The sequence below is a fragment of the Malus domestica genome, chromosome 02, assembly GCF_042453785.1.
Source record: "Malus domestica chromosome 02, GDT2T_hap1".
Classification (NCBI taxonomy): Eukaryota; Viridiplantae; Streptophyta; class Magnoliopsida; order Rosales; family Rosaceae; genus Malus; species Malus domestica.
This window is the reverse complement of record NC_091662.1, coordinates 16782899-16797057: the sequence shown is the minus strand read 5'-3', so window position 1 is coordinate 16797057 and position 14159 is coordinate 16782899. Positions and strand designations below refer to the sequence as shown.

The 14159-nt window shown below is 37.1% G+C and overlaps 1 protein-coding gene across 1 annotated transcript; it reads left to right on the top strand.

Moving 5' to 3' along the window:
• The first annotated feature begins 494 nt into the window (after positions 1 to 494).
• LOC103404345 (uncharacterized) lies at positions 495 to 2911 on the top strand. Its single transcript, XM_070811964.1, has 2 exons — positions 495 to 586; positions 2227 to 2911. The coding sequence occupies exons 1-2, from the start codon at positions 495 to 497 to the stop codon at positions 2909 to 2911; spliced, it is 777 nt and encodes a 258-aa protein (XP_070668065.1).
• Positions 2912 to 14159: the final 11248 nt, after the last annotated feature.

The window sequence follows — 14159 nt, the reverse complement described above, 5'->3', positions numbered from 1 at the left end:
ATAACAATTCCCTATATACTAATGGTGCTTAAAAGTAATTTTCTTGTACTCCAAATTCTCAGTGTAATCATATAAGCATTTATCTAGTAACGTAAATTAAACACAAAAGTTTATATATGCCCGAAAATTAAAATGTTTACGGTAGTTGTGGTCCTGATCTTACAAGATAATAATTAAATGAATTTGATGGATTTAATAGGTTGCTTGAGTTTCTTAAGAACTTGCTTCAAAGACATGCATTGACATTTACTTCTGCAGCATATACTGCTACATGCTTTGACTGAGGCCATATGCCGTAGAGCTTTAATTCTCCATTAATATGGCATTAGGTCCAATAATCCTGGCCACAGTCTCATACCAGAATTTCCCACAAATGCATCAAGTCATTTCACTCATTTTCTTACTAGTTACACACGGCAAACCTAATACATTGGTATTGAGGGTAGACCCTAATGGAGAAAGTTCTACTACACTCCGGTATGTTAGGATAGGAAATGGATGGAATGAGTGTTAAATGTGCGACCAAGAGTCCAGCAGTTAAGAATGGTCTTGTGGCCTCAAATATCGGTGTATGGTACACACCAATGTATATCAAAATTAAATTTCTGTAGAGCCATTCAAGTGGGGCAATTAGATAATATGATAAGTCTTGATAAAAGAAAACATACTTCTTTACTATGTTTGTGGTTAAATTAGTCGAATCTACCTTTACACTGCACAGTAAGGTTTTTTTAGTGCTCGGTCCACTAACTTTCTCTTTCAAAAATGTTGAATTAACATGCATATTCATGTTTCTTGATTGAATAATTGTCCTCATCTCCTGTTGTTGATAAGTACCCATCTTTAATCAAAATTCTCGCTTGGTGCTTTGCTTTGTCTGGGTGTTGAGGAGGCAATGGAAAGCTAGCAAGCACTAAAAAGCAATATAAAATTATGTCAAATTACATTTTTGTTCTTGAAACTTTGCTTAGATTATAACACGTGGGAGTCACATGAAAGGATAAATGTGAAAGTTTAGGCCTATGACACAAACTGTATAGGAAGCATATGCCTATTGAACTTATCAATCGTGTTTTACGTACCTGAATTGAAATGAGAATGAGTTATAGTAAAAAGGAGTTGAAGTAGGAATGATTCAGTGAGACTGCAAAATTGGATATTGTTATTAAAGTGGTTATTAACTATCTACAATCCTGCACATTTGACAGGAAAAAACTATATGTAATCATAGTGACAATGAAATTGAGTTCAACGAAACTATTTACTAATTGTAAGGAATCAAAATCAAAATTGTTGTAATAATTGTAAGAATAATTGAATGCCCACATGGGAATAGTAGTGAATGGTAGGGAGTTTAAGCATTGCATCATCCACTCACATGTCATGGTGATTTAAGCATTGCATTATCACTCAAATTTCTGGTGAAAGTGAATCAATGCCCACGGCATTGAAGAATTTCTTGGTTTTGAGTGAAGTTTTGGTCAATCCTTCTAGAAATTTATTCCTTCTTGCAACTTGTATTTGTTTCACCAGATTTTTAGCATGTTCATAGCCTCTTTTGTCTTCAAATTCGTCCCTTATCATGCCTCCATGCTTGCACAATCCAATCTTGGCCCAAAAATGCTCTAGAATGTTCCAAATTGCTCCTTTTTGCACACTTTGACAATAAAACCTGAAATTGCACGAAAATGACTTTAAACACTAAACTAACTAAGGAAAAATAACATAAATGCATGAGAACAAGCCAATTAAGTCGCATAAAAATGCTCCTATCACCTGCTAGATGGACCCTCGTGAAGAACTGCTAGCACCATGCCTACTTCTAGTTGTCAATATAACAATTACTTATATCTTTAATTTCTTGTTTAGTGTAGCTCGTGATTACTAACCCAATGTTTATTTATTTTTGCTGCGATCGAAGATGGTGCGGTATCATCGCCCATCTTGGACTACAGATTTAATTTTACTACAATTTTAGGTGGTGTGGTATAATCGCTCACCTTGCTATGCATATTTAAATTTTCCTGCTATATTGTTTCAATAAGAGTGGTGCGGTACAATCGCCCTCCTCATTAATCATGTAAATCTTGAGTCTGAAGTTTCGAATGCTTATCATTTTGGAATAAAGATCAAAATGAAAATTTTCTAAGAACCAAAAGTTTTAACATTATACTCCTCTAGAACACATATTATTGCAAGTTCTTACGCATCTCATTTTTCTTTCAGAAAAGAAAATGTGAACTTGGCAAAGCTTGATTTTGTTGCCTTAGATATTACTGGGAATAACTACCTTACATGGGTAGTGGATGCCAAAATCCATTTGGAGACAGGGAATCTTAGAGAAACCATCAAGGAGGAGAATAGTGCATCATCTCAAGATCGGGCGAAGGCCATGATCTTTATTCGTTGCCACCTTGATGAAGGACTGAAAAACGAGTACCTAATAGTTGAAGATCCATTAGCCCTCTGGAATGAACTGAGAAACAAATACAATCATCAGAAAATGATGATTCTTCCAAGGGCTTGTTATGAGTGGACTCACCTAAGGATCCAGGATTTCAAAACGGTAGTTGAGTACAATTCTGCAATGTTCAAAATTAGCTTTCAGATGAAGCTCTGTGGGGAAACCATCACTGAGGAAGATATGCTGGAAAAGACTTTCAGCATATTTAATGCCTCCAACGTGCTCCTGCAGCAGCAGTATACAGAGCAAGGCTTTACTGAGTACAACCACCTGATATCTATGCTTCTTGTAGCTAAACAAAACAATGAGCTTTTGATGAAGAATCATCAGTCTCAACCTACTGGATCACAATCATTCCCAGAAGTGAATGCTGCTTCCCTCGAAGTGAACACCACATCCTCTCGTAGCAATAATTACAAACGAGGATGTAGCCACAAGCTAGGCTAGTAAAATGAGAAAGGCAAAAATTATAGTGTCTAGTTTCACAACCAGGTTCCAAGGCATAATTCAGGCCCGAGCTTCAAGAATGCAAATCGCCAGAAAGGCAAAGTTCATATGAATAACACTCTTAGAAATCTTAAAGGAGTTTGTCATAGATGCGGTGGCAATGGACACTAGGTGCGTACCTGTCGTAGCCCAAAACATCTGGTGGATCTATATGAAGCCTCCCTCAAGGAGAAATGTGTCGAAACCAATTTTATCGACCAAGCTTAACCGATGGATATACCTGATCCAGTATTCGATTTATCAAGGCAATTGAACAAAATCCACTTGGATGTCTTTAGACTTCATTGTGGAAAAAGGGAATAAAGTGTATTCATCCTATTAAATCACTTCTGTTTGATGTATTCTTATTATTCTGAACTTGTAGTTTAAAGCTTGCATTTCAATTCAATATAAGTGGCATTTCAGTTTCCTTTTATTATGAATAAATTGTTTTTAATTGTGATTTCCTTACTCATAAAGCATGGATAAAAACTATGGTTATTATCAAAACAAGAGCAATGGCGGAGATATTTGTCTTGCAGACAACGTAACCACGCATACAATACTTCGAGATCGAAAATATTTCTTAAGCTTGATGCTTACAAAAGAAAAGGTGAAAACAATATCAGGCCAATCAGAGGTAATTGAAGGCTTAGGAAAAGTTCAAATCATGTTACCAAATAGAACAATATTGTCCATACAAAATGCGTTGTACACTACTCAATCTATTCAAAATTTGTTAAGTTTTAAAGACATAAGTTTAAATGGATAACACATTGAAACGAAAAGTGCAAAAAATGTGGAATATCTATGCATTACCTCCAATAAAACCCAGAAGCGTATATTTGAGAAGTTGCGTGGTTTATTGAGTGGATTGTATTATACATACATAAAGACAATTGAAACACATATTATCATGAACCAGAAGTTCATTGATTCAAAAATTTATATGCTTTGGCATGATCGTTTGGGTCATCCAGGTTCCACTATGATTGTAGGATCATTACCAACTCTAATGGACATCTATTATTAAGCAGACACATTGCTATCCCAAATGATAACCCTTGCAAAGCTTGTTCTCAAGGGAAGTTGGTAACTAGACCAAGATTGATGCTGAATCCCCATCATTTTTGCAAAGAATTCAAGGGGATATTTGTGGGCCTATTCAACCACCTTGTGGACCATTTCGATATTTTATGATTTTGGTTGATGCATCTACTCGATGGTCACATGTTTGCCTATTGTATACTCGAAATATAGCTTTTGCGAGACTTCTTACTCAGATAATTAAGTTGCTAGCACAGTTCCCAGATCACCCTATTAAGTCAATCCGACTTAATAACGCTGGTGAATTTACGTTTCAAACCTTTGATGATTATTGCATGATACTGGGCATTGATGTTGAACACCCTGTTCCTCATGTCCATACTCAAAATGGTTTAGCAAAAGCCTTTATCAATAGACTTCAATTAATAGCTCGTACCCTGCTTATGAAAACACAATTGCCAGTCTCTGCATGGGGACATGCCATTTTACATGCTGCATCATTGGTTTGATTGAGACCCATAGCCAACCACCAGTACTCATCAATACAACTCGTGTTTGGGCAGCAGCCAAAGATTTCCCATTTACGAGTTTTTGGTTGTGCTGTTTATGTGTCTATTGCACCGCCACAACGCATTAAAATGGGACCTCAACGCAAACTGGGAATTTATGTGGGTTTTGATTCACGATCTATCATTAGATATTTGGAACCCTTGACAGGTGATATGTTTACAGCTTATTTTGCTGATTGTCACTTTGATGAGACAATCTTCCTGTCATTAGGGGGAGAAAAGATCGTTCCAGAAGAACGGCAAGAGCTAACATGGGTTGTGCCTACCTTATCTCATTTTGATCCACGAAGCACTCAATGTGAAAATGAAGTGAAAAGGATCGTCCATCTTTAAAGTATTGCTAATCAAATGCCAGATGCATTTAATGATGCTTCAAAAGTGACAAAATCACATATACCAGCTGCAAATATGCCTACAAGAATTGATGTCTCTGTTAGACAAAATAAAGTGGCAACGAATGATTCATTCAACGCATGCTTGAAGCTTGGTAAACCCCCAGGTTCAAAAGATCCAGCCCCTCGAAAGAGAAAGATGAGGGCACAACTAAACCCAAACGAAATCATTCAGAAAAAGACAATGAATAATAAATCCACAATTCATGATTTTGAACTTTCAGAAAAAGAAAATGTCCTTAATGAGACACATGTCCCTGAAGAGACAGAAGCATATGAAAGCAAAGAAATCTCCATAAATTATGCATGTACTAACGAATTGTGGGATCGAAATGAAATAACCATCGACGACATGTTCGCATTCGCAGTAGCCAGTGAAATCATATTAAGCGATGATATTGAGCCCCGCTCTATTAATGAATGCAAACAGAGATAAGATTGGCCTATGTGGCAAAATGCAATCCAGGCATAATTGAATTCCTTGGAAAAGTGAAGTGTTTTTGGACCGATAGTCCAAACCCCACTTGGTGTAAACCTCGTGGGTTACAAACAAGAAAACGCAATAAGAAAAACGAGATTGCAAGATATAAAGCACGACTTATTGCACAAGGTTTTTCACAAAGACCTGGAATTAATTATGAAGAGACATACTCTCCTGTAATGGATGCAATTACGTTCCGTTACTTTATAAGTTTGGTGGTTTCAGAAAAACTTGACATGCAACTTATGGATGTTATCATTGCGTATCTATATGGAGAATTAGATACTGACATATGTATGAAAGTCCCAGAATAACTTAAGTTGCCTGAAACGACTAACAAACCATGAGGTATGTTGTCGATCAAATTAAAGCGATCATTATATGGGCTGAAGTAATCTGAACGAATGTGGTATAATCGTTTCAGTGAGTATTTGATCAAAGAAGGATATACCAACAATGTCATTTGCCCTTGTGTGTTCATTAAGAAATCAAATTCTGGATTTGTTATAGTGGCAATATATATTGATGATATGAACCTAGTTGGAACCCTTGAAGAGCTCAATAAAACTGTTGAATATCTGAAAAGTGAATTTGAAATGAAAGACCTTGGAAAAACAAAATATTGTCTCGGCCTGCAGATCGAGCATTATGTTAAAGGAATTTTGGTCCATCAATCAGCTTACATTAAAAAAATCCTGAAGTGATTTGGCATGGACAAGGCTTATCCACTCAGGACGCCAATAGTTGTTCATTCTTTGGACACTAAGAAAGATCCATTCATTCCAAAAGAAGATGATGAAATGGTCCTTGGTCCAGAAGTACCATATTTGAGTGCAATATGTGCTTTATTATATTTAGCACAATGTACTAGATCAGATATAGCTTTTTCAGTCAACTTGTTAGCTCTGCTCTAACAATTCGTCATTGGAATGGAGTTAAAGATGTATTGTGATACTGTCGTGGGACAACAAACATGGGCCTCTTTTACTACGAGAAATCCACAAATGACCAGACCCTTATTGGATATGTAGATGCTGGTTTTCTCTCTGATCCACATAAAACCCGCTCACAAACTGGATATGTATTCACTAATGGAGATACATCAATTTCATGGCGCTCAACAAAGCAAACATTAGTTGCTACATCTTCCAATCACTCAGAAATACTTGCTTTACATGAAGCAAGTCGTGAATGTTCTTAGTTAAGATCAATGATCCATCATACCTAGAATTCATGTAGTCTACCTTCAAAGACAGACACCCCAACTGTTATCCATGAAGATAATGCAGTCTGCGTTGCCTAAATAAAGGAAAGATTCATCAAGGGCGATAAGACTAAACACATATCTCCAAAGTTTTTCAATGCACATGAGCTTCAGAAGACTAAAGTTATTGAAGTCAGACAAATCCGCTCCAATGAAAATATGCCAGACCTGCTCACCAAGTCTCTACCAAAGTGCACGTTTCAGAAGCTAGTGCAGGGGATCGAATTCTATCGGCTTACCAATCAACTAAATTTGAAGAATGCGGAATTTGAGAGAGATACAATTCAGGGGGAGCATCCATGATACATGTATGTTGTACTTTTTTTCCTTCGACTAGGATTTTTCCCACAAGATTTTTCCTATCAAGATTTTAATGAGGCAACATAAGCATGCTTAACACTATATCAACAATCCGGGTAAAGTTGTACTCTTTTTCCTTCGTTATGGTTTTTTCCCACTGGGTTTTTCCGAACAAAGTTTTAACGAGGCAACTAATGTTGATATATGGGTATCCAAGGGGGAGTGTTGTAATAATTCTAAGAATAATTGAATGCCCATATGGGAATAGTAGTGAATAGTAGGGAGTTTGTTGTGTGGTACTTTTTCAGAAGAGAAAAATCACGAATGTTGTTGGATTTGTCACGGGTGTGACTTTCCATTCACTATAAACCTACGAATGTAGCTTTATAAATAGATCACTCCGTGGGTGATTAACACAACAACTGAAAGAGAAAATTACTGAAAGTAATAATATCAGTATCCATCCCCTCCTCTTTTTATCTGCAATTCTTTTGTGTTATAGCTACGAAACAAAACAGTGTGATATTTCATACCCGCTTTGTTCTTGTCTTTAGCAAAGGTTATCTTTCTAACTTTTGCTTATTTATAACAAAAATCAGTTTTGTTGGAGCATAATTCTTCACTTTTGGAATTAAAGATTGTAACCTGTACAAGATTACTGAACCTCGGGAGTGTGGGGGCACTTATGTAGTGCTAGCCAAGAATCATCTAAGATTAAGCCATTAAACTTGGTAGAAGTCTAGGCTCTAACAGTATGCTTCAAGCTTAGCAATTGAATTTCATTTATGATCAAGGAGAACAATACAGATCAGGGAAATGGAGTTGAAACATTAACCTAAAAAAAAAATAGAATGAGATTGTTTACACTAAAAATATTATTGAGCTTTGGTTTTGCCCTAATAAGACGATTCACAAAGAAAATTGAGTTTGAGCTTTTAATTTAGTCTAAAATAAACATTTCATGGTTCACATTACTTTTGACTTGTCAAAGGTAGTCTCAGTTTTTGTGATTGTTTGGAAGATTTTGTATATATTGATTATTCAAAGGTACAAAGAATAATGAACTTATACAAGTAATGAAAAGGTGATGTGGTGATGTGTGTCACTCGGAAGACACACACACCATGCCTAGACCCATACTTTACATAGTCTAAACCCTAACTGATTACATCAAGGTCTAACAACTACAACCCATGCTATAACCCATGCTAAGTATTAGGTATTCATTCTAACACTCCCCCTCAAGCGAAGGCTAGTATATTAATCAAGCTAAGCTAGATCGTAAGTGTGCTGAAATGAACACGAGACAATCCCTTGGTGAAGATGTCTGCTAGTTGATCTTTGCTTCAAACAAACATAGGTTGAATGACATTGGATTGAGTTTTTTCTCGAACAAAATGACAATCCATTTCGATATGTTTGGTTCTTTCATGAAAGACAGGATTTGAAGCGATGTAAATGGCAGCTTGATTATCACAAACAAAAGGCATATGTAGTGTTCTTTTGAACCCTAATTCATTGAGTAGACCTTGCAACCAAACTAACTCACAGGTAGCAGATGCCATGGCACGATATTCAGCTTCTGCGCTTGATCAAGCCATCACGTTTTGTTTTTTGCTTTTCCATGTCACCAAATTTCCTCCAACAAATGTACAAAATCCAGTAGTAGACCTTCAATCAATGTTGGAGCCACCCTAGTCTGCATCTGTATAGCCAACAATATGAGTATTTCCAATTTTTCTCATAACAATCCCAGTACCTATAGTGCCCTTTAAGTAGCGCAGAATCCTTCGAGCAGCTTGTAAATGAGTTGATCGAGAGCATGCATGAACTGGATGACCAGATTCACGGCATGCATAATATCAAGACGTATAATTGTGAGGTAGATAAGTCTCCCTACCAATCTCTGGTACAAGCCAATATCTGTCAATAATTTTCCATCTAATCCCAGTTTCTCCTTGCATGCTATTGGGGTCGCCACTGATTTTGCTTCAAGCATGTTGAACTCTTGAAGTAAATCCAGTATGTACTTCCGCTGATTCAAGAGTAAACCTTTACTAGAAGAAGCAATTTCAATCCCTAGAAAATACTTCAGAGTTCCTAAGTTTTTGATGGCAAACTTTCTGTGAAGAAGGCCCTTAAGTTTTTTAATCTCTGTCAAACTGTCACCGGTAACAATGAGATCATCGACATAGATAAGGACGACCAATTTACCTTCTGAACTATCTCGCACAAACAGTGAGGAGTCTGCATTGCTCATTTTAAAACCAACACCCTCTAACACATAACTTAGCTTAGCATACCAAGCTCGAGGGGATTGTTTGAGGCCATATATGGCCTTGTGGAGTTTACAGACCATGTCATTTCCTTCTTGTGGATGTCCCGAAGGCAATTGCATGTACACATCTTCCTGAAGCTCTCCATGCAAGAAAGCATTCTTGACATCCATTTGAAATAAGGGCCAATCATGATTGACAATGACTGAGAGAATGACTCTCAATGAGTTCATCTTTGCCACGGGTGCAAAGGTCTCCTTATAATCGAGACCATAAGTTTGAGTAAAACCTCTGGCAACCAGTCTCGCTTTATGCCTTTCCACTGAACCATCACTCTTAAACTTGGTCTTGTACACCCATCGACACCCAACAGTTTTCATCCCCTTAGGCAACTTGGTGATGCTCCAGGTTTTGTTTTCATTTAGAGCCTTAAGCTCTTCATTCATAGCGGATTTCCAGATCAACTGAGAGTCAGCTTCTTGAAAGGAGCTTGGCTCATATGAGGCAGCTATTTTGCTTAGAAACGCAACATGAGAAGGAGAAACTCTTGAGTATTCAAGAAACTTTTCCATAGGGTATCTTGAGGTATAACCTACATAATCTTTAAACCATGCTGGCTTTCCTCAGTTTCTATTAGGGTTTCTCCTTGGAATGATCACTTCAAAAGTAGGGACATGATTCTCTTCATGCAAAACGTGATCTTGGTCAGTACCTTCAGTTGGTTCATTTTCAACAACTATGTCAGATGATTGATCAAACTCAGCTGGATCAATCGAAGTTTCATTATTGCTTGGTTGATCTAGAACTAAAGATTGATCAGGCAATATGTTTGTTTCCACGATCGGCATGAAACTTTGACCAAGAAAATCCTCCCCCAGAAGCTCTTCATCGCTGGTATTTGCAACGAAAGGAACCTTCTCATCAAAGCTCACATCTCTGGAACAATGAGTTTCCGGCGCTTTGTATCATAGCATTTATATCCCTTTTGAACAGATGAGTACCCCAAGAACAAACACTTTACAGCTCTAGGATCCAACTTATCTCGATGTAAGTTTTGAATATGAACAAAACAAACACATCCGAACACTCGAATATGAGACAAGTGGATTTTCCTACCCTTAAGAGTTTCAGAGGTGATTTGAATTTTAGGACTTTGCTTGGAAGCCTATTAATCACATATGCAGCCGTAAGAACCCCATGTGACCAGAATTTCTTGGGTACATTCATTTGAAGCATAAGTGATCGAGTATTTTCCAGTAAATCGCGGTTCTTCCTTTCTGCCACTCCGTTTTGTTGCGGAGTACCAACGCAGCTTGTTCGATGAATTATACCATGATCAGTTAGGTATCGAGTGAAATCATTGGACATATACTCGGTACCATTGTCTGACCTGAAGACTTTGAGTTGGGTTGAGAATTGATTTGTAACAAGGTTGCAAAATTCTTGGAATATATTAATAACTTCATTCTTTGATCTCAACAAATACAACCAAGTACATCTTGAGAAATCATCAACAAAGGTGACAAAATATTTAAAACCATCAAAAGAATCCACGGGTGCAGATCCCCAAACATCAGAGTGCACGATCTCATAAGGTTTACATGACTTGGTTGATGAGGAGTCAAAAGGCAACCTTGTTTGTTTTGAAAAATGACAGACTTCGCGATCTTGAGTCATCACATTCTCTGAAGTTTTGAAGAGATGTGATTGCACAAGATTAGAAGGATGTCCTAATCATCTATGCCATAGTAGATGATTCTGCAAAGAACTAACTTGAAGGCCTCTAGCTTCAACAAGTTGCACCGAGAGCATATAGAGACCATCTTTGTAAACACCTTCACCAATCTTCTTCCTCGTGATACGTGATAGGAGCATATTTTTGTGACTGAGTTAGCTTGTTCTCATGCATTTATGTTGTTATTTCTTAGTTAATTATGTATTTTAAGCTATTTCGTGTGTTTGTAGGTCCATAGGCCTTATAAAGCAATAAGATGCATTTTGGAGCAGTTTTGGGCTTGGAATGAATAGCACATGCATGGAGCAAGGTGGATGGACGAAATTGAAGACTAAAGAGGCTAGGAATGTGTTAAAGAGAAAGAAGAATTAATGTAAAAATGACAAAGAGCTTAGCCACAAAGGGATGTCACTCCACCATTCACCTTTCCATCATTGTCGTGCACCACCATTGCACTCCCTTTGGATTCCTATGTCGTGCATCATCATCCATATTCCCTCTATTGACTCATTTGTTGCATCATTCCACTTCCTTTCCTTTCTCTACCATGTGCACAATATCCTTTCACCTCCTTGCACTCATTGATTCACCACTTACTCACCTTTCCACCCATGCCATGCCTAATCATCCTTGTTCCCTCCATCATTTCAGATTTCATGCATCATTACATTGAATCATTGCACTCAATTGCTACACCATTCCTTGTTCCCTCCATCATTTCAGATTTCATGCATCATTACATTGAGTCATTGCACTCAATTGCTACACCACTCTATGTTCCCCTCCATTGCCATGCACTTCCTCTATAAAAGGAAGTGTGTGTAACATAAGCTTAGTTCATACTTGGTTAGATCATTCACTCCCATTTCAACACAACCTTCATCCAAACACATCCATTAATCTTCACATCCATTCCTCCATACAAACAAACCTTCAAACACTCACCAACACATTGTGCCGTAGCAAAGGAAGGGAAGGAAAGTGCTTGGACGTGCTTGTTGTCCAACTTGGATCGTTGGAGCGTTTAGGTGTTTTCTTTCTTTTGTTTCTAATGTTTAAATTCATTTCATTTGGTTTTGTTGTAAATATGAGTGGCTAAACACCTCTTAGCTAGGGGTGACGTCAAAGCCATGATTATGTGTGCAATATAATTTGATAAATTCCAGTTATGAACTCTTGAATCGTGAATGCAATTGGCTTAACTATTTGATTGATAACTTATTTGTACTTATTAATTAAGGGTCGACACTTAATTGGCATGCATAAATCCGTTGCTAGAATATAAGGAAGTTTCACATAATCGTTACAAACTTATATTCACATGTAGTGGAGGTCGCTTATAAACGATCGCGTTAAGTTCAATTCCTAGCATAAGTGACATGATGTCATAGTTGCAAGTGCTTGTCAATGCTTATGATTTTCATTAAACATAATGATCTTTGATTGTATCTCTATTATGATGTCATGTAGGGAACTTTTGAAGAATGTTTTGGGTTGTCGAATGATGTCATCCAATCCAATAAAACAAGGAAAATCTGAGAGTTAACTAGTGATGTCACGGTTAATTTGGAGCATTGTCGTTCATAATTCAATGAAGTAGTAACTGGAAATCGAGTTATTTGCATACATGTCATGTGTGGAGAAAAAACCTCTAGCTATCCCATCCATCATCTTATTTCTCACATTTGTTTTACAATCTGTCTAATTTTTCATACTTGTTTGTTTGTTTCAACTTCGTCCAAAACTCAATCCCCCTTTACTTTAGTGTGTCTAACTAGTTAGAATCTGTTTTAATTTGTGTTTTTAAATGTTTTGATTCAAGTAAAAGTCAATTTTCGTCCAAAGTCATTCATAGTGTCTAGTTTAAGTTTATTTAGTTGTTTTAAGCTGTTTTGAGTATTTTAAGTTTGCTTTGAGTCTTGTGAGTCTTGTTAAGTATTTTTAAGTTTAGTTTTATGTTTTTGAGTCAGTTTAGAGGTTATTAGCAAGCCCTCCAAATCCCCCATCCAGAACGATCCCTACTTATACTTATACTTATACTACATTTATCAAAAGAGGGTTAAATTTGTGTGTTAAGTTAATTTTCGCATCAATACGATCCTAGAAAACCACATTAAATGGCGAGAATATGACATCACAGTTTAAAGAGTTTGTCAGTCTTCCCACTGACAGAAGCTGAAATGGAAAGGAGGGCACATAAAAAGCAGTTGATTGAACATTTTCATCAAATATCTTCACCTTTCCTTCATCCAAAACTAATACACCAGATCCATTAGCAACTGAAACAAACTGTGGTATAACTACATCTTTAAACTCATGCATATCTCTTTTTATATTTGTCATATGATCAGTTGCTTCAGAGTTTATTATCCAAACATTTGCAAGATTTCTGGAAGCAAGTGCAATAATAAAGGAGTTTAGAATACCTGACATATCATTGGATGATGACACTTTGGTCTGGAGAAATTTTGCAAACTGTTCAATTAGCTCAGTGGAGCTAACTTCATTGTTTCCCTTATGAGGGTTGCTTCCATCTTTCCTTTGATTGGAGAGAGCAAACTCACTTAAGAGAGCTGAAGGATTCGATGTGAAGTTCTCAGCAGTTGAGGCAGTCTTAGAGTGAGAGACTTGACTCGCACTGCGATCAGGTTTGGTTTGCTTGGCAAAGTTGGGTTTAAGATGCGGGTACAACACCCAACAAGTATCTCTGAGATGATTCTTCTACCCACAATGACTGCATAGCATCTCTCATTTCCTTCATTTGAAGTTTTTCTTTTCAAACTTCCTGTCACTTGCAGCAAAGGCTTTGGACTTAAGATCACTGATCTTGGTACTCATAACCTTTCTTCTTATTTCTTCTCGTTGGATGATGGTGCACACAGTATTGAGATATGGTAGTTCAACACTCATCAATATGTGGCTTCGCATGTCTTCATAAGTAGAATCTAGACTGGACAAGAGCTGAAAAACTTTGTCTTCTTCAGCTCGCTTAAAAAGAATTGTTGGATCTGTGGTGAGAGGACAATAGAGATTCAACTCATTCCACATGGACTTCAAATTTCCTAAGTGCTCGACGAAGGACTTTCCATCTTGATTTAGGACAGAAAGACCCTTCTGCAGCTTAAATATCCTGGCTGCATTATTC